The sequence below is a fragment of the Marmota flaviventris genome, chromosome X, assembly GCF_047511675.1.
Source record: "Marmota flaviventris isolate mMarFla1 chromosome X, mMarFla1.hap1, whole genome shotgun sequence".
Classification (NCBI taxonomy): Eukaryota; Metazoa; Chordata; class Mammalia; order Rodentia; family Sciuridae; genus Marmota; species Marmota flaviventris.
In genome coordinates, this window is record NC_092518.1 from 132,352,305 (window position 1) to 132,374,339 (window position 22,035).

At 45.7% G+C, this 22,035-nt stretch overlaps 1 protein-coding gene across 1 annotated transcript; it reads left to right on the top strand.

The window, feature by feature from the left end:
- The first annotated feature begins 1,814 nt into the window (after positions 1–1,814).
- Gabrq (gamma-aminobutyric acid type A receptor subunit theta) lies at positions 1,815–16,404 on the top strand. Its single transcript, XM_027954505.2, has 9 exons — positions 1,815–1,963; positions 3,868–3,956; positions 8,417–8,484; positions 9,746–9,966; positions 10,680–10,762; positions 11,286–11,423; positions 11,755–11,907; positions 13,770–14,026; positions 14,780–16,404. Exons 1-9 carry the CDS (start codon positions 1,815–1,817, stop codon positions 15,539–15,541), a joined length of 1,920 nt encoding a protein of 639 aa, XP_027810306.1. The 3' UTR covers positions 15,542–16,404.
- Positions 16,405–22,035: the final 5,631 nt, after the last annotated feature.

A 22,035-nucleotide genomic window follows, 5' to 3' on the forward strand; every position in this document is an offset into this window, starting at 1 on the left:
AAAGCAAAGATTGTCTCTACAATGACATCTGGATGACCAGAGCCATGGGTAATGGGGGCAGGACTAATAGTAATAGGGGTGGGCTTGATTGATTTCCTCTTATATGCAATCATCAGTGACATATGGATCCTGCCATCCTTTTTATTCTTCTGTGTCCATGCAGGGAAAAAAAAAAGCATTTGATGAAATGGTAGGGGAAGAAGGGAGAACGGAAAGGAAGGTGTGAGAATGTTCTGCTCTTAAGAAGGGAGAGAACTATGAGACACTTTTTTCTAGGTTTCATTCTAAAAGGTTTTTTAGAGGGGAAAGTAAAGAGTTAAACCCTTGGTGAACCTGGCAAATGAGGCTTTGCTGGGCACAATTTCAACTCATGTCATGAAGACTGAGGAATAGTAGAAGGGAAGAACTGTTGCTGTGTAAATGTTCCTAGGTAACCAAGAATGAACTTGAAATCCATTTGATTGCAACCCTTCTCATTGGTGTGATGTGGGGGATGCAGTGCAGGTGGACATGACTGATCTCTGTTGATTACCTATCTGGCCTATGGGATCTTTTGAGTCTTCTTTTTGAACTTGTTTTGTCATGGACCCAAGATGGGAGGGACAGAGGGTATTGAGTAAAGGCATTCTGTGTTCTCTGAGATCTTTCTGTTCCACAGGGCAGTTTTTCAGGTGGTAGAAATAAGAATCCTCCAGTAAAAATGTCATGCTTTTCCATATGACAGGGCCAGAATGCAGGAAAGTGGGAGTGGTCTGGTCTCCATCCTAAACATTGATCTTGTGCCTTCTTTTCCCCTTCCTTGCATCCCCTGGTTATGGCAGACTCATGTCTCAGGGAGACCCCAGTTGATGAACTCTTCCAGTTCCCTGAGAACCTAAACTTAACATAAGGAGCACTCTGGGAAATTTGAGTCCTCAAGCAACCCCTGAGGTTCTGGGGCAAATTTCTATCCTGAAGAAGGAACATGCCTGCTATAACCAGAGTCCTGTCATAAGACCCCCTTGGTGATCCGGTTCAATGCACCCAGAGGAGAGGCATCCAGGGTTACTGGAGACTCATTGGTCCAGGAATAACCAGCAATCTGGAACCCTCCTGATCCCCAAAGATGTACAGATCTTTCACAATGCAGATACAGCCATGGCAGACAAATTGTCACTCTCCCTTCACCACAAAATACAAAGTCTTGGGCACAAGACCTTCCCAGAGAAACATACGTTTTGCCCTTTGTCGGACCAGACGCCCAGGCGTGGACCCAGGCCCATCACTCCAGCAGCAGGCCCCTCCTCCTGATCCCCTAGCCGGGCCCCGCCCCTGTCTGTGTCTGGAGCTGGCCCGGGGACGACTGCAGAGGCCTGAAGGGGCGGGGGGCCTGGCCGCGCGCAGGCTGCGGGCGGAGGCAGGAGCGCGCGCCTTTTTGTGCGGCTCCTGGCACCTGCCTGATTGGCTCGGCCGGTGCTGCCGTCGAGTGGGCGGAGCTAGCCGCGCTGCGCTGGGTGCCCAGTTGCAGCCTGGAGCGGCCGCAGACGGAGCGCACCTCGCAGCGGTCAGGCGCGCCCTGGGAGCGCTGAGTCTGGGAGAGCTGCTAGGTGGCTGCTTCTCCTGGGCTCCAGGCTCCGGGCTCCAGACCGACTCCCGTGCTCCCTGCTCGCTGGGCCCTAGAGCTCTCTCCTTAGAGAGGATTCTGCGGAGGATCTAGCGATCCCGCCCCGCTGCGCCCCATACTGACCCGCTCCCTGCCCCAGGCCCATCCCTTTCTCCAGCTGTCCGCAGCAGTCCCCCCCCCCCCGCCCTCCGGTCCCCAGAGCGCTGCAGCCATGGGCATCCGAGGCATGCTGCGAGCCGCCGCGCTCCTGCTGCTCATCAGAACCTGGCTCGCAGAGAGCTATGACCCCAGTCCCACCCCAAAATTCCATTTCGAGTTCTCCTCCACCATGCCCGAAGTCGTCCTGGACCTCTTCAACTGGTGAGTGACGCCAGCCTGGGCACCGCGGGGACAGGAGAGGGCAGACGGCCTCGGCCTCGGGCCTCTTGGACGGAGCGGGCTACGGGGGTGGGACTGGGGACCGGTGCTGGCCGAGGCCTAGTATGCGCACCTTCCCTGCCCACCCCTGGTAGGAATGGGGTGGGGGTAGGGACAGCCAGTTGAGATGGAGCCCACCTGTTACCGTGGAGCCTGACTGCGCCTGGGTATGCCAAATGGCAGCCTGAGGCATGGGGTGGGGGTGGGGGGGTGAGGGGCATCCTCATCCCGGGGTCTTACGAACCATCCCCAAGGACTAAAGGCCCAGGCAGCTTTATTCAGTCACGTTCTTTGGCACCTGTGGAATTAGGGGTGTATGGGGTTATGGGAAATTTACAAAACAGACAGGAGAGACACCTGTTTGAGTCCGGCGACGAGCGCGGGTGTGTGCGCGTGCATGTGTGTGTTGAGGGGTGAGGGGCTCTTTCCAATGCAGCAGATAAAAATTATTAATTCGCCCTCATCTTAGCCCAGACAGTGCCATTGATGAGTGTTTTGTAATGGTATAATCCTGTGGCCTATGAAAATATTTGAAGATTGAGGTTTTTCTGTGTGTTTGATTTGAAGTTTGTTTGGGTCTGTGGGTATCTGAAGAGATGTTAAACAGTCAGCCCTTACATGAAGATCACACAGAAATGTGCATTTGTGGTGGACACAGATCCTGAGTGTTGGCACATGGGGAATGTGTGGTCAGAAACAGGCGGGAATGCATTGCTTTAATTTGAGAATAATTTATGTGTACATTTTGGAATGTTGCAAAATGGAATTTTGTACTCGAGGAAGATCAGGAATGATTTCTAAATGGAAAACCAGAAATGAACATATTTTCAGATGTCAGGGGTGGGGGTGTTCTGGGCAAGGTTCCAGCAGACAGCCCTGCAATGCCCTCAACTCAACATACCAGACTGCGCCAGTGAACACACATGCACACACACGCACACACACAGATTTGCAGGGGCAATGCGTCAAAGAGTCACAGTGATGCCCAAGGCCTGTTCTCATTCGCAAGCCCTTTTGGGGACAAGAGCCCTGCTGAAGGTCTAGGTGAATGGGCGGGCATATCAGAGACTCTGCAAAACCAAGCGGGGTCCACTTACGTGTGCTCACCCAAAACACCTCCAAGCTGGAAGCACATGCTTAGTGAGAGATACCTATTTCCAGAATAGATATTTTCGAGGACGATTCTGAACCTCAAGAATCTGCAGTTGTTTGGTTCAATAAGGGTCATAAATCTCTGCTATATGAACAAGGTTCTCTCCCTGCATCATATGCCATATGCCAAGTCTTAAAAACAGGTGTACAAAAACAGGGTTGACATAAACATGACCAAAATAATGTCCAGTATACATAGGAGAAACATGACTTTGAGCTAGAGAACACTGGCTGAGCTCGGTGGGGGAGGGGGGGGCTAAGAGTGGGAGATGATGTTTCCCGGGGCAATCAGGTACCCCTGGAAGGAGGACCCCCACCAATCCGGAAAGCAGCATCCAGGCCAATCTCAAGGTGGGGATCCTTAGGGTGTTGAAGTAATGCAGTTTTCTGAGGGCCCCCACTTGCCCACTCTCCTCTGGCATCCCCTCCTCCCCCACACTCTAGTCTTGCCTAGTAACAGGGATCCAGTCCTCCCGCCCCACCCTCAAGATTAAAGCTGAAAGGGGGGAGGGGAAGGGGGAAAGAGGAGTCTGCGTCACTGCTGTGCTTCTGGCTGACTCACTGCAGGGAGGGAGGGGAGGGAGAGAGAGCATACACATATGACTGGACATGTCTGCGTATGTAGAAGAGCAGGGAAGGCCCTGGCAAGGCTACCACAAGTCAACCAGCATTTACTAATGACTTCTCTGTTTCAGCAAAAATTGTGCAAATGAAGCTATGGTTCATAAGATTTTGGACAGGGTGCTGTCGAATTATGATGTCCGATTGAGACCAAATTTTGGAGGTAAGCACTTCTAAACCCTAGAGGCTTTTGTGTTACATGGAATAGGACTGAGACATGGCCACCCAGCCCTACCCTGTACACTGACCCCAATCTCTACACCTCTGCCCCCCAATCCCAGCTTCCTGAACCTGGAGACACCTGAAAGGGAGCACTCCCAGGCCCCCAACCCCAGGCCTTCTGCTCTTGTCCTGGAATTTATCCCCATCCCTGCCTTCATGTGCAGGCCTTCTGCCCTCTCCCTATTCCTTTACAATGGTGTGGCTAGAGAGAGACTACAGAAATGGGCATGTAGGACACAGTGCCCTGTGCTGCTCCAGCTACAGTTTTCTGCTTTATGGCCGGGGGCGGGGGGGGGGGGGGGGGGGCAGGACTCATTCGTCTATTTGAGCACATTCTTCGTACCCTGGCCTCTCTATCCATTCAGCTAATACAAAGTTGGACATGTCATCTCTTTTCCCTCTAGTTTACCTAGCCCACCTAGGCCTGGGGCAATTCCATCTGGGGTCACTTTTCCCCAAGAAAGTTCCCACCAAGGTCCGCTCACTTGATACACTGCACACAGTGTGATCTGTCTAAAATCCATCCTGATCACTCAAGAACTTGTGATGGCTTTATCTAACTGACAAATAAAACCTAAACTCTTTAGCAAACTCTCAGATCTCCAGAGCAGAAGTATCATAATCTGGCCCTGGGGGACACCCAGAAACCCTACACCAAAGAAAGAGCATATCAAATTGGGGTTATCAAATCGGGGCATATCAAATCAGAGTTAGTCACTTTCTAGTTCAAAGGAAATAGAGCTAAAAAACAGAAAGAGTAAGCCAAAAAAAAAAAAAAAAAAAAGAAAGAAAACAAAAAACACCCAACTTCCCGCAATAAGATACCTACTCTAAAGGGTTAACACTGCTAATGGTCCACGTTTGTGCATATGAATGGAGGGTTTCTGAACCCTTAAGGCTTTGCAGCTGGTGCTTCTCCTTTGTTCATTCCCTAACTTGAGGGCAGAAGGCACTGACCAAGGGATCCTAGGTGAGTATGCCCAGCTGGGGTGGGGAGGGGAGAAGAGAAATCACACTCTTTCATTAAAGTTACACACCCAGGACAGCAGCACCCCTCCTGTGTGGTCCCCTAGGAATCCAGGTGCCAGAGCGTAACCAGCATCCCCATGTAAGGCACTGGCCTTTGCATCAGTTGCACCAAGTGCTGGTGGGTGACCACGGAATGGCTACTTCCCTTTTCTCCTTGCGTCATTCTCATATTTCTCAGCAAAAGCTAACCAATAGCCACTGGAGTCCACAGGCCTAGTCTCCACACTGTTTCAGGGCCAGGTTACCATCCCTGCAGTCATCCAAGGCCAAGGGGAGGGAGCAGGACCAGGAGTTGATCTCCAGGGATTGTCAGGCATGCATGGTCCACTATATCTGAGGCCCCTTACCACCCTCTTTCAAAGAGAAGAATTACATTAAGCTTTGTGGGCATGCGGACCTGGAGTGTCTGATAAAAGATAGGTCCTTGGCAAAACAGCAGATGATGGCAGGAGGGCAAGGATGACTGGGAACCTTGTAGCATTTACACAGAAGGGGGCCTACACACTCCAGTCCTGGTGGGGGTGGGGCAGTTGATGAGAAAGCTAGCTGGGCCAGGGCATTCAGGGTTTGGGGTCCCCAACTCCCAATTCAGCCTTCCACTAAACACAATCAAATTCCCCTCTATATCTGTGACAGCTTAATCTCCTTTCACATGTGCTCCTGCTTGGTCTCACACACATATTCTCTCTCTCTCTCTCTCTCTCTCTCTCTCTCTCAAACACACATGCTCACACACATGTGCTCACACAAGGGTCTCACCTAATTTTGGTCCAAGTCAAAAAGGGGCCTTATGACTTTCTTTTGGGGAAGTAGTGAGAAGAGGAAAATAAAGAGGGGGAGGACAGTAACAGGGTTTAAGGTTGAGGTCATTACCCTAGAGATGGCATTGAGACTCCTTATTGGGATGTTTCTCATTCCTCTTTATTATCCTAGCACATAAGATGGCCCACTTATGGATAAATCAGAAAAATGTCCCCTTCCTCTAGTTTGCATTCCTGTACTACAGATCATGGTGTGGTGAAGGGAGTGTAAACTTGCCCCCTTCAGCTGGAGCCTTTGAGCAGGTTTCTGCCCTAGCCCTTTAGGTCTGCAGCATTCTACCACAAGGGAAGGAATTGCCTGACTGGTATGGAACTGTCTAGAGAAAATCTGACACTGGAGAACAGAGCCTGCCTAACACAGCTTCCGACCTCTGAAGGCACGCAGAGGGCCTGAAAGGCAGCAATCAATAACTGTGTTTCTAGAAACCCATGTCACTACACAGCACTTTCCTGGGGCTTGTTCACAATAGACCTGAATGCTGGAGTCTGGGCTGTGCCCTAACACAGAAGCCCATTTACTTCTCAGCTGCCATTCATACGCTTATTCCCAGTAGCACTTTGCTCTTTGAAGCATCAGGCTTGGAATAACACATTTCCCTCTTTGCAGCTCAGCTTCTGGGCAGTCAGCCTGCAGTGAAAGCAGCAGGCTAAATTGCAAGCATCATGCGTGTTTCCCTAGCAGCAGTGTGATGTCATACACAGAGAATAATGGCTTTGCTATAGGGCTGGTGTAGACAGCTTTGAGCCGATTAGGGTATAATAAAAATGTATCTGTCCACAGTGCCTGACAGTTTACTACATATTTTCATATCCATGATCATATTTGACTCCTTATAGTGGACTATGCTAACACCCAAACCTGAAAACAAATCAAGGAGGAAGACAAAAACTGACACTAATTCACAAAGTCACACTTGTACATTAACACACACAGTAATCCATACACACACAGTAACATGAACAGTCATGAATTCACCCACGCACATAGAAGCACTCACAGAAGGAGGAGCATACACTCAATTATATGTTAACACACAAACATGCCCATGCATGCATACATACACACATGAAAATACATATTTACTCATATACAAACATGATCACACACCATGAATATGCACACTAATACATAGAAACGTGTTCATATGTACACACAATCAGACATAAACATGCCTGCATGCACAGACATATAAATTCAATCATACCCAGGCACAATCTCTAACACACGCACATGCTTACACATTCAAACATATACGCATATTTACTCACTTACACATATTAATGAAGAATAACACCTATACACATATACAGAATATTCAAAATTCAGTGAAATGTGCAAATATACACATTTGCTAACTTACAAATATGCTGAGTTGTAAGAATACACTTAAAAATTTACACACATGAACACAATCACACATTCACTCACAAGCACTCCCACATACCTAAACACACTAGCAAATCTATTCATATGCATTAACATTCTCACACACAAACACTCCCACACACATAGAGATGTTCACACACTCACAAATACACCCACATCCAGGACCACACTCAGGTGTACTCACATGAACACACACACACACATACATGCCCACATATACACATGCACATGCACAAATGGACATGCTGGCATGCATGTTAAGATACTTACACACAGGCTCTTCCATTCACTCACATGAGCATGTTACCATATTCAGCCATTCACATGAACACATCATACAGCACACCAACAGGCTTACATGCATTCATGTCAACACAACCAGTTCACACACATAAACGTGTTCACGCATTCACTTACACACAGACATTCTTAAAAAGCCACTAACAGATAAGTAGACTCATAGAGGCACTTAACCATCTTCTCTACACCACACATATGCTCAGATACATGCACATGCTTACACATTCACTAGCCCACAAACACACTCACACCACCACACAAACATATACACACAGACATGCTCACTTATTCCCTTCCATAAAAATGCAAACACACACATGCCCACACACTCACTCACATACAAATATGCTCAGAGTCCTATATTTCCTCCCACAAACCAACAGTTTATACACTTACATGTTGTATAAGTAAAACTCCTACACAATCCACTGAAGCACAGAAACATGCTCACACATTCACTCATGCAGACATGCTCACACACTGACACATACCTGCACACAAATATACTCACAAATTCAATTATACTTACACCTATCCAGGAATGCTGGCTCTTATTTTTGTGATTATTGATTTTCAATTTTTATTAAAAAATGAATATTTCATTTCTCTGACCGCTTCTTTCCAGATTATCATGGACCAGGCCTTGCTCTTAGTGCTTGACCTGCATTAACTATGAGATTATTGCTATCATTGCCCCTCTTTTACCCATGAGGAAACTAAGACTTAGAGAGGGTAGGTGACTTACTCAAGGGCACACAGCTAACAAACATCAAAGTAGATTCAAACCTGGGTAGTCTGGCTCCTGAATCTATGATCTTCACATTTATCCCAACCTTCATGTAATAGTGTCTTCCTGTACTATAGGTGCCCCTGTGCCTGTGAAAATATCTATCTATGTCTCCAGCATTGAACAGATCTCAGAAACAAATATGGTAAGTGTCAATTCCAGCCACTGCATTGGGGACAGGGACAAGGAGCAGGGACTTCTTTTAAGCAAACTGTGGTTGTTCTGACCTGTGACAGAACTCAAGGTAGGTTTGGGAAACTGCAGCCCCTTGGAATAAAACATGAATCAATTGAACTCTTCTATCATATCATATTCAAAAATTCAGTTCCAAATGGATTATAGACACAAAAGAAAAGGCTTATGAAGCTTTTAAGAGATCATATAGGACACACTATCTTTGTGTCTTGGGATAAAGATTTCTTTTAAAAGCACACATAGTAAGCATAAATAGTGGTCATTCAATTATTGGTGAAATTCTCTCTAGCCAAAACCCCTGGAACTTTGGTTTTGCAAAACAAAACAACTATAACAAGTGTCAAAGGGTAAGTCAGTATAGACTATATTTATAACACCAAGCACTGATACCCAAAATACACATAATTCCTGTGAATTAATAAGAACATATTTAAACCAATATAACTGCCATGTGTATCTGAAAAGAATAAATTTAAAAATAAATAAAATTTTTAAATGATTAGAAAGTGTGAGCAGGAATTTCACTTTTTTAAAGAAAACTAAATATCTAATAACCATGAAAAGACACTCAACAGTGTTAGTAAAGTGTACAATGAAATCACAGTGGTTTCTAATGCTGCTGACAGTGGCATTGTTACTAATCTGGTGAGTACATCATTGGTGTGTTTGGCACTTTTGCATAGTTATATGGTTGCTGTATTCACATATGGGAATATTATCCAGGAGAGCAAGTGAGCAAATTATAATTACACACATCAGCCTGAACAGATCTCACAAATGAAGTACTGAGGAAAATAAATAAATTACAAATAACACACAGCATGACTCCATTTGGGTAAAATACAAAAATTGGGTCCAGCTAAGCATTATGTTTTCTAGGAATACATATATAAACAATAAAATTCTAAGCCAAAGCAAGAAATTTTGCACAAAATCTAAATTAATGGTTACTGCTGGGGGCTGTGGAAAATGTTTTTCCTAAAGGGACACATTATAGCTTGAAAGTTATTGGTAATGTTCTGTTTTTTAAACTGGATTTTAATTCCAGAAGCTTCGTTTTATTATTCTTTTCTTAAATATGCATATGTTTTGTGTTCTCATCTATATTCATCATGTTTCATACACTTTCATACACATGTGTGTGTGTGCACACAGAGCATAGAGAGCTGGGCAATCTTGTTCTCAACTGGGATATACTTTTCTTTCCCCAGGACTACACAATCACAATGATTTTTCATCAGACCTGGAAGGATTCTCGCTTAGCATACTATGAGACCAACCTGAATTTGACTCTGGACTATCAGATGCATGAAAAGTTGTGGGTCCCTGACTGCTACTTTGTGAATAGCAAGGATGCTTTTGTACATGATGTAACTGTAGAAAATCGTGTATTTCAGCTTCACCCTGATGGAACAGTGCAGTATGGCATCAGGTGAGTCCCCGCAGGGGCCTAGGGAAGTTGCAGCAGGCTCCCTTCTTCCTGATGTTTACCCAACAAATACATTCTAAAGGACACACACAGGAGCTCCTTGCTTTTCAAATCTGCCTGGCACTGCCTCTCCCCCACTTTCAAAGTTTCCTACAGAGAGCCTTGGCTACCCTGTACACAAAATGGTAATTGCTTCAAGGATTGACAGTGACTAGACTGGATTAGCAGAGGGGAGGGGCAGGACAAGGGGTAGGATGGAGCCTCCCAGCTGAGGTAGTAGAGAGTTTCTAGCATTTTGCTAGTACCACACGGGTCCACACCTCTGGCATGTGCATGGGTGTGCATAGAAGAGGGCTTGGGTTGCTGCTCACATCCATAGTGCACACTACATACTTGTCCTCCACAGCAGGTACACAGCCTTGGAAGCATCTACACAGCACACAGTTTTCTCGAAACAGCCTCACTGCTTCTTTAGCAAGCATACTTTCCTTTGTCTCAAGGGCCCTTCCCATTCTGGCATCCTACGATTTTCTGACATCTGTTCTTTGTTGCAGTGCTGCGGATCTCTCAGTCTTTGTCACACTCCAATTCTCTCTCTCTCTCTGTCTCTTCCCTACACATAGGTCAATCCTTGGGTAACTCCTGCAGTGTCCTCAGGAATGGTTGCTTGCTGGGGCTTGACTCACTTTTTCCTTCCTTCTTGTTTTCCTTGGCAGACTCACCACCACAGCAGCCTGTTCCCTGGATCTGCACAAATACCCTCTAGACAAGCAGGCCTGCAAGCTGGAGGTGGAGAGCTGTATGTATTTCTCCTGGACACTTTTCTTCCCCCTGACCTGTGGTAGTCAGAAAACCACAGGCAGAATTGACAGTGAGAGGGACAACATGTATCCTTAACTCCCCCCTCCCCTTCTCTCTCCTAAATATGTAGATGATCAACAGATAAATGATGGAAGGAAAGAAAAAAGAAGGAAAGATAAAAAGATACTAGTTACATAATTGATACATAGCTGTATATATATGGCATCTGGGAACAGGTGACCTTTAGAGTTTATTTAGTTCTATTGGGGAATTATGTTGAAGTCTGGGGGTACGAGCTCATACCATCTTTTTGCTATACTTTTCCTTCCTGGCAAAGAAACTCCAAAGTGAAAGTTCTTTTTCCAAGTGTTCAGACTTTTCCACCCATGCACAAACTGGGCAAACCATAAACAATCCCCCAAGATTGCAAATTTTATACACACTCTGGTTTTCACAGACTGCTCTGGCATGAAATCTGCCTGTGCCTATTTTCTGAGACTATGTTTCTCTCCGCTCCCCAGATGGCTACACGGTTGAAGATGTTGTCTTATCCTGGGAAGACAATGAGAATGCCATCCACATGACTGAGGAGCTGCATATCCCTCAGTTTTCTTTCTTGGGAAGGACGATTACTAGCAAGGAGGTGTACTTCTACACAGGTGGATCTGCCCTTCCTTCTCTCTTTTTTGGGCCCTTCACACCCCTATAAAATCTTGGGGACTTCTGCCTTTGACCCCTATGCTATATGTTGCCTCCTTTCTGTTTCCCTCATTCTTGACACATTCCATCCTGCCTTGATGAAGTCCCCATAGCTTACCTCTGCATATGAAAAGGATTTGTGCTCCCTTCAGGGCTGTTCAACCTTCATGTTTGCAGCATATCTCTTCCATTCCCAAACTTCAGCCAACATGGATCAAGGAAGTAAGGAAGAAAGGAGGGAGAGCAATTTCTATGTCATATGGGTCTGATTACTAGGGTGTCTCCTTCCAGGTTCCTACATGCGCCTGATACTAAAGTTCCAGGTTCAGAGGGAATTCAGCAGCTACCTTGTACAGGTTTATTGGCCCACTGTCCTCACCACCATCCTCTCTTGGATATCATTTTGGATGAACTATGATTCCTCTGCAGCCAGGGTGACAATTGGTAAGTCCTGTCTCCATCCCAAGGAGAAACTTGAGTCATCTTTCTTAGAAAAAAAAAATCAAAGTAAGGAAGGGAACCATGTGTATGCTGTGTAGACAAGGAAACGGGAATTTTTCTAATATGCGTTGTAGAGGTGCTCATCCAGTCCTCAATGGACAGACTGACATTGGAAACGTGGATTAAAAAAACATGACAAAATCATGGCATTTGCAGGGAAATGGATGGCACTAGAGCAGATTATGCTAAGTGAAGCTAGCCAATCCCTAAAAAACAAATGCCAAATGTCTTCTTTGATATAAGGAGGGCAACTAAGAACAGAGCAGGGAGGAAGAGCATGAGAAAAAGATTAACATTAAACAGGGACGAGAGGTGGGAGGGAAAGGGAGAGAGAAGGGAAATTGCATGGAAATGGAAGGAGACCCTCATTGTTATACAAAATTACATATAAGAGGAAGTGAGGGGAAAGGGAAAAAAAAACAAGAGAGAGAAATGAATTACAGTAGATGGGGTAGAGAGAGAAGATGGGAGGGGAGGGGAGGGGAGGGGAGGGGAGGGGGGATAGTAGAGGATAGGAAGGGCAGCAGAATACAACAGACACTAGTATGGCAGTATGTAAAAAAGTGGATGTGGAACCGATGTGAATCTGCAATATGTATTCAGGGTAAAATGGGAGTTCATAATCTGCTTGAATCAAATGTATGAAATATGATATGTTGAGAGCTTTGTAATGTTTTGAACAACTAATAATAAAAAAAGAATCAAAAAATAAATAAATAAAAATTTAAAAAAAGAAAATTGGTAAAGGGAAGGAAGAATCAAGACATTTTTCTGGCCATTCTATACAAACTGTAACTGAGGATAGCCAAATAGCTGATTAGCAAGAGTTTCTCTTTAAATAATTAGTCTAGTTAATAAATAAATAAGATTGACATGAAAAAAAAAAAAAAAAACATCAGAGATAGTCTTGGCATGTTAGGCTCAAAGTACCAGGATTCATTAATTATTGAATATGTGACTATATTTGTTAAATCAGGAAAAGGTAGACAAGTAATACATTTAGATAAGACAGGTATAATAAACATTTGATTAAGCAATATATCAAAACATTCTACTCTGCAGCAGAGGGCTTCTAGAGGAATGCCCTTGACAAGTGTCTAGTGGAATGTGGAGATACAAGCTCTCAGAGTCCAGAAAAGGAAGTGACCCAGGTTTTGCTGGCTGAAATTAACTATACCACAAAAGAGTTTTTTGAAGTAGGTTTTAAGTCTATGGCCATACCACCCTGAATGAACCCAATCTCATCTGAAGTAGGCTTTAAGGCACAGATTTAAGATTTGACATTCCCCAAAAAGTAAATGACTGGTTAAAGGCAGATATACCTTAAAAGTGGATTATATTGCAAGATGCCTGGGACAGAACCTGGAAAGACGAGGAAAGCAGCCAAAAGAGAGCCTAGAAATACTCGGGAAGATTTTGAGGTTCATGTTGCAGCATGGGGAGCCATGAAAACATTTTGAATAAGGAGATTAGCTCTCTGGTTTGTCTTCACCATCTTTTGGATAGCCTCTTTCTTTAGAAGCACATTCTGGGCTAAACCTTTAAATGTTTTAGGTTTTACAAAACTTCTCCAAATACTACAGGAAGTCCTGAGTACTGGAAGGCAAATAAGGCAAGGTGGAGGCAGAGTTATAAATCACAGTGAAGCATATGCTGAGCTTAAAAATGGGGGAGAAGAAACAAGCAGGGCACATGGGTAAAGACACTACCCCAAACATAGTGTTTGCTCCCATCCTATGGGATATAGGTGCAATGGCTTGCCAAGAACTTCAAAGGAGACTAAACCTGTGCTGTGTTGTTTATAGGCCTGACTTCAATTCTTGTCCTGACCACCATCGACTCACATATGCGGGATAGACTCCCCCACATTTCCTATATCAAGGCCATTGACATCTACATCCTTGTGTGCTTGTTCTTCGTGTTCCTGTCCTTGATGGAGTATGTCTACATCAACTACCTTTTCTTCAGCCAAGGACCTCGGCGCCACCGTAGGCGATACAGGAGACCCAGAAGAGTCCTAGCCCGCTACCACTACCAGGAAGTAGTGGTGGGAAATGTGCAGGTTTGACTTTTTGACTGACAATCGGCTTTCCCTGAGCACCTCTTGAGCCCAGGCTTAGTACTTGCCCATTCCTTGTTTCTTAGTTCTTTTAATCATTATGCACACACGTACAATGCACATGTACAACACATATACACAGCACACAGCCACTACAGATAACAAAGTAGAACTAATTATCATCACTCCTTTATAGATGATCATTGTCCAACAGCACAAGGCAAGAAGTGGCAGAGCTAGATTTCTCCAAGTCTTTGGGCTAAATTTGGTCCACTTTGCATGTTTCTGGGGCAGGTGATGAAGCCAGAGGGAAGGTGAACACAGTCAGGCTGAAAGGAAGACAGACACCAGAAGGGCTGGCCTGCCTACCCCACCTTCCTTGACACTTCAGACTCCCAAGGCCATGCTGAGGCTTTTGCTTCGGGCAGTATGTCAATATCCAGCAACTTCCCTCCTTCACAGGGGGCCCAGGCCTGTCTGCTTGAGTGGCCACCATCCAGCACACAGCACTCCTGAGGGACTACCTGCCCCAGGGAGACAGCGGTTTAGTCGCCGCCATGACCTTCCCTTGCATGCTAACAGCCTCTTGGTCCTGTTCCTCAGCCCCTTGAGCTCCAGAGACCCCAAGAGGAGATGGCTCTATCTACAGTAACATTACAAGTGCTGATGAGGAAAGCCCCTTCCCTTTTCCCTCCCCTAGTACATATCCACCTAGGTGACATGAAACTGATGAGCCTATCCATTATCTCCTCAAAGGATGGCCTGATTAACGTGGAAGACGGATTCGGCTCTCTTCCCACCAGCCCAGCACAGGCCCCCCTGGCGAGCCCAGAAAGCCTCGGCTCTTTGGCGTCCACCTCAGAGCGGGCCCAGCTGGCCATCCCGGAAAGCCTCAGTCCACTGTCTTCCCTCTCAGGCCGAGCCCAGTTGGCCACTGGAGAAAGCCTGAGTGATCTCCCCTCCACCTCCCAGCAGGCCCTTCATGGCTATGGTGTCCATTTTAATGGTTTCCGCAGTGATGATACTATTACTCCTACTGAAATCCGAAACCGTGCTGAGGCCCTTGACCATGCTAAGACCTATGACGATGAAGACTCCGAAGATGACCTGAGTTTGGATGAGAACCATGGCCATGGCCCCAGCAGGAAACGCATGATGTACCGTGGCCAGAGCTGTGTGCTAGAAGGAGGCTGGGACCTTGATGAGATCCAGAGCTTCCATGATGACATCAATGTTGAGAGCCGAAGCCTTGACCTGGAAGACCAACGCAGGAGTGATACTCACAGTATCTGGAGCCTTGATGATGAGGAGCTCATGGCCGGTGACCAAGAGAATGATAGTAGCTCAGAGTCTGAGGATAGTTGCCCACCAAGCCCTGGGTGCTCTTTCAATGAAGGGTTCTCTTTCTACGTCTTTAGCCCTAGCCGTGTCCCCAAGATTGACAAGTGGTCCCGATTCCTCTTCCCTCTTTCCTTTGGCCTGTTCAACGTAGTTTACTGGCTGTACCATATCTACTAGTTCCCAGGGCCCCGAGCAGCAGAGCCACTATGCTGTGCTCCCTTCACAGTTTTGTTTTGATTTTGTTTTTCCCTTTTTCCTTTATTCATTTGATTTGGTGGTTATTCTGCAGTCTAATCAGTTGAACACTTCTCTTTATCATTGTGAGGTGGCAAGTAGATGGAAAGAACCCATTCTGGCGAGAAGGAAAGAAGGAGGAGTTGGAAAAGAAAGGAAGGATCTGAGTGCTACCCACAAACATTTCTGATGGCTTTACTGTCCCCGTTAGGTGTCAATTTTTCTTTTTCATTTCCTTTTTTCTTCTTTGTTTTTCCTCCTGGGGGTCATGGACCTTGCTCACCCTCTGCTTAGGACTTTGGGAGAAAGTGAAGCTGGGTTGGGCCGAGGTATGCAGGGGAAGAGCTAGCCACAGCTTGAAACTGCAGGCAACTGGCTGTAAGAAAGTTGGGGAGGATTTGGAAGTGCCTTTTGCCCATGATTTCATTGATGTTGTGGCACAGGGTTGGGAAGAAAATGAGGAGGTACAAAGGAGTATGGGGAGGTAAGTGAGGAAATGGCAGGGGGTCATGTCAGGTTGGAGAATGCCCAGGTTAAGCCGGCCCCTTTGGAGGGATTGGAACTTCCTTTGCCTATGTTTCTACTTCGGAAAGCTTGACAATGGGAACTTGATAACTTCTTTCTAGTCAGCAGTTAGCTTTCTATCAATCACTGAGTTGGACACTAGTTGGACACTAGTCACTGGGCCATTGCTTGGTGAATAAGCACTGGACTAGAAAGTTCCGACTGGCTATTTCACCTCTGATCTGGAGTAGCAGATGAATAACTATTGTGAATCTCTATACTAATCCTTTCTATTTGTTTAGTGCATGGTAAGTGTCAACAAGCTCACTGACCCTTCACGCTGTTGGACCCTCACAGGAGCCCTGTGAGCAAGAGAAAGTCAAGCACTTTGTCCCCAGTGTTCCAAGATAAACGTGGAGCTTATGTGCCATGCTTGAGGACACTAGCTCTTCAACTTTACGCTACTCTGAACTGAAGAGTACCTTTTCTTTCCCTCCCCCTTGCAAAAGGGGGTCCTCCAGCAGAGTCTGCTTATCTATCAGACTGCCAACCACGTTCTACAGCACTGAAGCACCTCAGCAGGAAGAGGCTACTGACCAGCCAATAAGAGAGAACCCAGCAGATGGAGAGTGTGGGCCTTCCCACCCAGCCTGTATGTGAACTTGCCAAGCAGCACCACCTTGATGAAGGGCATGAGAGAGTGAGCTTTGCCAAGCACTCAATCCCTGTCCCCTCTTGCTCTCTAGGCAGCCTCTCCTGCAGCCCCTCACCTCTCCACCCACCCACCCCCTTTTAACTGCTTCTGTGTAGGTATTTCTTTGTGTGTGTCTGCTTACTTATGTTTATTTGATTTGAATGGGCAGGAAAGAATGTATGCTTGAAAGGGTATGCATTTCTTGTTAGTGGATTTTCTAGAACCACCAGAACTCCCATGGCCTGTTCCCACATTGGATAAGCTGGTTAACTGTTTCTTTCTAATCCCCCTGTTCCAGAGAGCAGGTTCTCCTGGTTCCCATCCATTCCTTACTCCTCTTTCCCTGCATCTGTGCTGTGTTCTGGATTGAAGGCCCAGGGGAAGCACATGTAGTCCTAAGAAGTGGTAATATAGTGCCTTGAGATAGGTAGTGCTCAATTTGTGGGATAAGCTAAGTGCTGAGCATTTTGCTTGGTGCTATAAGGGCATGGTTTAGAGAAAAAAAAGTAGTCACAGGATATCTAAGATTGCCTATTTTTGAACATCCCACACAGAGAGATCCAGATTGAAGGGAGAGCGGTGACCTCACATGGTTATTGGAACACTAGCTTCCTGGAGCCTAAACATTGGTTGCTTGACTTGGATTCGGTCTCCTGGAGGGGATTCGAACCCTGTGGAGGGGAAGTAGTTCATTGAGGTGAAGTCATAAAGGGAAGTCAGAACAGGGGGAAAAAATAAGACACAGCAATGCATAGGAAGACTTCACAGCACAGAGGAAGGACAAAGAGGCCAGTTGTAAATACCCACATACTAGATATATTAGACCTTAAAGAGAATATCTTGCCCTAGTGTGCTGCAATGAGAGCAGTTGAACTCTCCTGCTCCTCATACTCCGTGAGGTTAAATGTCAAGGTGAGGTGGAGATTTGGCAATGACACAGTTTCAGGAACTTGAACTTTCAGAGATTGCCATGGTTTTGATCCAATTGCCAGCAAAATTATCCTGCAAATTGCCAGATCTCCCCTTGATATGTTCTGTGTGTGGTCTGTGGTCAGCGTCCTTATTGAGCCCCATCCTCATCCACCCCCACCCTCTTCCCTGATGTGCAGGCACACCCCTCCAGTTGGCTGCCAATGTCCCCTCCCAAACGTCTCCCTATACCAAGTAGCTCTAGAATTGCACATCATCTGGCTGCATGCTCCCAGAGTTCAGCTAATCAAAGGGCCCTTGGTAGTTTGGAGCTTAGGCAGAGGGAAGGGTCTTGCTGAGTGTGAGATGGAACAACCCCACTTTTTCCTCTGCTCACCTTTCCTTTTTTTCCCTCTCCTCGACTTTCCCCATAGAATCCCTCCCTCAGGAAGGACGCCCCTGTCTGTTTTTCCAAATTGTTTTATCGTGGGGATCTCTGACATGTTTCCTACCAAGTTTTATGCCCATCCCATCTGCCACTGTGGGGTGCCTTTGCAGAGGTAACAGACAATCTCTTGGGTCTTAGTGGAGCTTATCCAAGTATTCTTCTAATTCTTGTCATCTGGTTAATAGCAAGGCTGCAAAATCTTTGCATATTCAGAGCTGAATTTTGCTGAGACTATGCTCATTCCTAATGAGGTTTGCTCAGTCTGTATATACAACAGCTAACCCTTTGAGCTATTAACTACTGAATGCATCCACTAAGTTCTCCCCTGCATGATACCCTGCTGTGGTGATGTGCAGTAACTTCGTATCTACTCAAAGCCCAGCATCAAAGGAAATTGTGACTTGTCGTACTGAAAGTACAGTGTGTGTTTGTTGTATAATGTCCTGTGATCAATATGAAATCTATATTATCAGTGTTGGGTTTTCAGGGGGGAGGGAAGGGTGTTAAAGTATTTTCCTGAATACTTAAATTAAGAAATACTCCCAAACGGTCAGGGTCACCTCTATGGACTCCATTTGTTTGAGACTTTGCACCCACCATTTTGCCAGGCTGCATCCCTAGGGTCAGTTGTCATCAGCAAGGCTTAAGGTGCCAGAATTTAATGCAACCAGCTCTCCTGTCTGACACCAGGCAGTCAGGGGATTCTGCTGAAGGCAGCCAAGTCAGTGACATGCTGGAAGTATGAACTACAGTAAAATTGTACATACCAGGTCTTCAGACAGTAAAAACCAAGAAAAGAAGAGCAAGACTATGACCAAGGTGTCCTGGATTACCTGACCCACAAAAGGGCACAGAGAAGCAGAGCCTCTTGAGATGAGTGGGAGCCTTCTTTGTCCTAATTAAGTGTACATTTTCCCGTGACCTTGACCAGTCCTGACTTTAAGAAAGTAAAACACAGAAAAGCATAAAATTATACTTGTGAAAAATATAATGGAAAAAAATTTGTAAATAGCAAATAAAGAAAAATAAAGGTCTACAAAAGCAAATATCCTGATGGGCCATTGTGTTTTCTCTCTGTTTGGATTGGGAGGGACTGCCCAAGATGTCTCTCTGGGTCTGAAAGCCTCTGGTTTTCATGGTTCACCATGGCCTTCCTACAGCTCTGCATATGCACCACCTCATAACCTAGGACATTTGAAGCCAAGATTTTCAAGTGCAGGAGAGTCAGCAACATTACAGTTGATTTAACTGACACCTTGGCACAAAGCCCTTCTTTTTTTATTTTTTATAACTGTAGATGGACACTGTGCCTTTATTTGTCTAGTTTTTTATATGGTGCTGAGGATTGAACCCAGTGCCTCATACATACTAGGTGAGCACTCTAGCCCTGAGCTACAACCCCAGCCCACATAGCCCTTAACCATTTAAAACAAGAAAAAAATTAAGCCAGCAAGCCATCATGGTGCCAAAAGGGCCATTCTTGTTCAATTTAGTGGGGAGAAACAGGAAAAGTAGTCTTTATAAAGAACAAAACTGTTTCTTAAAATATCTTTTGCCAATGTGGTTGTGCAGAATAGAGAAGAGAAAGCCCTATGTGGGTGGGAAGAGGGCATGCTGAAGTCTAACATGGTTGCCAGGTCACATTAAAACATTCTACTGATAGGGCCAAGGGTACTCGTCATGGACCACGTTCTTCAGTGACTCTTCAAGGACCTTTTGAGGAAACCCTTATATTTGCAACAGGGACCCTAACCCACTGATCTTTTCTGTGGTTCTATGGTGGCCAAAGCAGGCCTGGAGGGCTGTGCATGCTTAACCCGAACAGACTGCTCTTTTGGTCTGCCCGCAGCTCCAAGGTGGAACCTACAGGATAAAAGAGTTTCTTGGGTAGATCTTCTCTGGGCTTCTAACTTTCAGCAGCCCTTGGCAACATGCCTTGTACTCCTGTCCTCCTGACTCTCCTTCATGCAATCCAAGCTCCCAACTCTCCGTGTTCACTAATGCTCAACCCAAGGCCTTATTACCTGTAAAGAACCCTGTTGATACACATTGTTACTGGCAGCCTTTGCTGGTGAGCTTTTGTGATATGGTCAGCTCTGCATGATCTTCCCACAGATTCCACTGTGACTGTCTGAGATGCCTGGCAGCCTTTTTGCTGAAAAAAGCTTCCATGCCATAGAGGTCACAGATATCCAGGGAAGGAGGAGATGTTCATGGCGGGGACTCAGCTTATGATGAGCTGCCACATACTGTTCTGCTGGCAAAGCTCTTGCCAAAAGGCCAGCTTCTGAAGGTGGCCCAGTACCTCAGATAGAGCTCATAGCCCTTGAGTGAGCCTGATACCATCAGCTTCACTACTCTCAGTATGAAGGAGCCCTTACCACAACGTCCCAGGCTTTCAGCAAGGACTGTCTTGCCAGCCTCCCATCTTTACCCAACTTCTTTCAAGTCCTGAAAGATCCTCCTGGGGACCCCATGATATTGTCATGATAATGCTTTCTCAATTCAGGTCTCAACCAGAATCTCAAGAGTGAGAGAGGGCAGAAATCAATAAGGTATACAGTTATAAGTTTGTTTTATTTCTTAATAACTTTGAGAATATTTTGTACCATATAGTTAAAAGTGATGGGGGAATAAGACACCTCTTTGCCCTGAGAGTTTCTGCCCAGTAGTCTGTCTGGTGCTCTGCACAGGAAGCCAAAGAATTTGAACATGAACTCTTCTGACAGCCACAATATGATTTGCTGCAACAGAATCTAGTCCTGCATTCTTAACGCTAGAATTCTTAATTTCTTTCTGTACATTTATCCTCTTGCACTTTCTTATTGTTTTTGTTTTAATCTCTGTCCACAAAGGGTATAGACCAAAAGTCTGGCTGCAAAAATTAAAAAGGGCTAGAGAAAAAGAAACTAAAGAAATGTTACCTTCTGAGACTATTTTGTCAAGGAAGAATAAAGGAAGCAGAAACACGTCAACTTCTTTCAGTTTCCCTTTAATATCTCAGGGGAGAAGATGTTTAAATGTTTGTTGGTACTAGTAGATGGCAGACCCCTAACCCCCACACATCCTATTCTGTATGGCATACTCTGTGTATCCTTGGATAAGACACTGTTCATTTGGGTGACTATTGTAGTCCTCTCCTTTCCTGGCCCCTGACCCGAGGCATAGGTGCACTGCTCAAAGCTGCACCCTTTACAGACTTTCCTTTGTCACTCTTTCAAGACCATCCAGGTGTCTGAGATGCACACCATCCATTCTCAGCTTCTACACAAAGAATGAATGAGCCCATCTGTAAACTTTCCTTCAGCTATTCATAAAAAGAAATCCCCCTCCATGGGTGCAAGGTGGGGAAGAGGCACCAGTGCAACTGTGATGAGGGGTATGGGGGTCCAAGCTATCTGCTCATGCAGTTACTTGTGTCCTCCAGTCCTACTCAGACTGAAACAGGCTGGCACTATCATCCATGCTACTTTCAGTCACTGGATGGGAACAATACAGAAGGAAGCATGGCCTCTGCACAAATGCAGATGAGAATGACAGCAACTACATCCCTCTGTATCACTGATAGTGGTCTACCTCTATAGCATAATTTCCTTACCTAATCAAAGAACTCCTCCTGTAACCCTAGTTTGGTATGCCAGGGACCAGGGAGAGTTCCCATCTTGACATTTCTCCATAGTGTAATATGTGAATCCTTTGGTAAGGGAAGTGAGACCCCCAGCCTAACCCTAGCCCTAACCCTAACCCTAACCCTAACCCTCCTCTCCAATGAATAGAAAGGACTCTGTCCAATTATACCATCAGACAATGGCTAACTACATGGAATTTAGTATTGGTTAATCAATCAGGAGAGTTTAGGTGCCTGTGTGGTAACAATCCCAA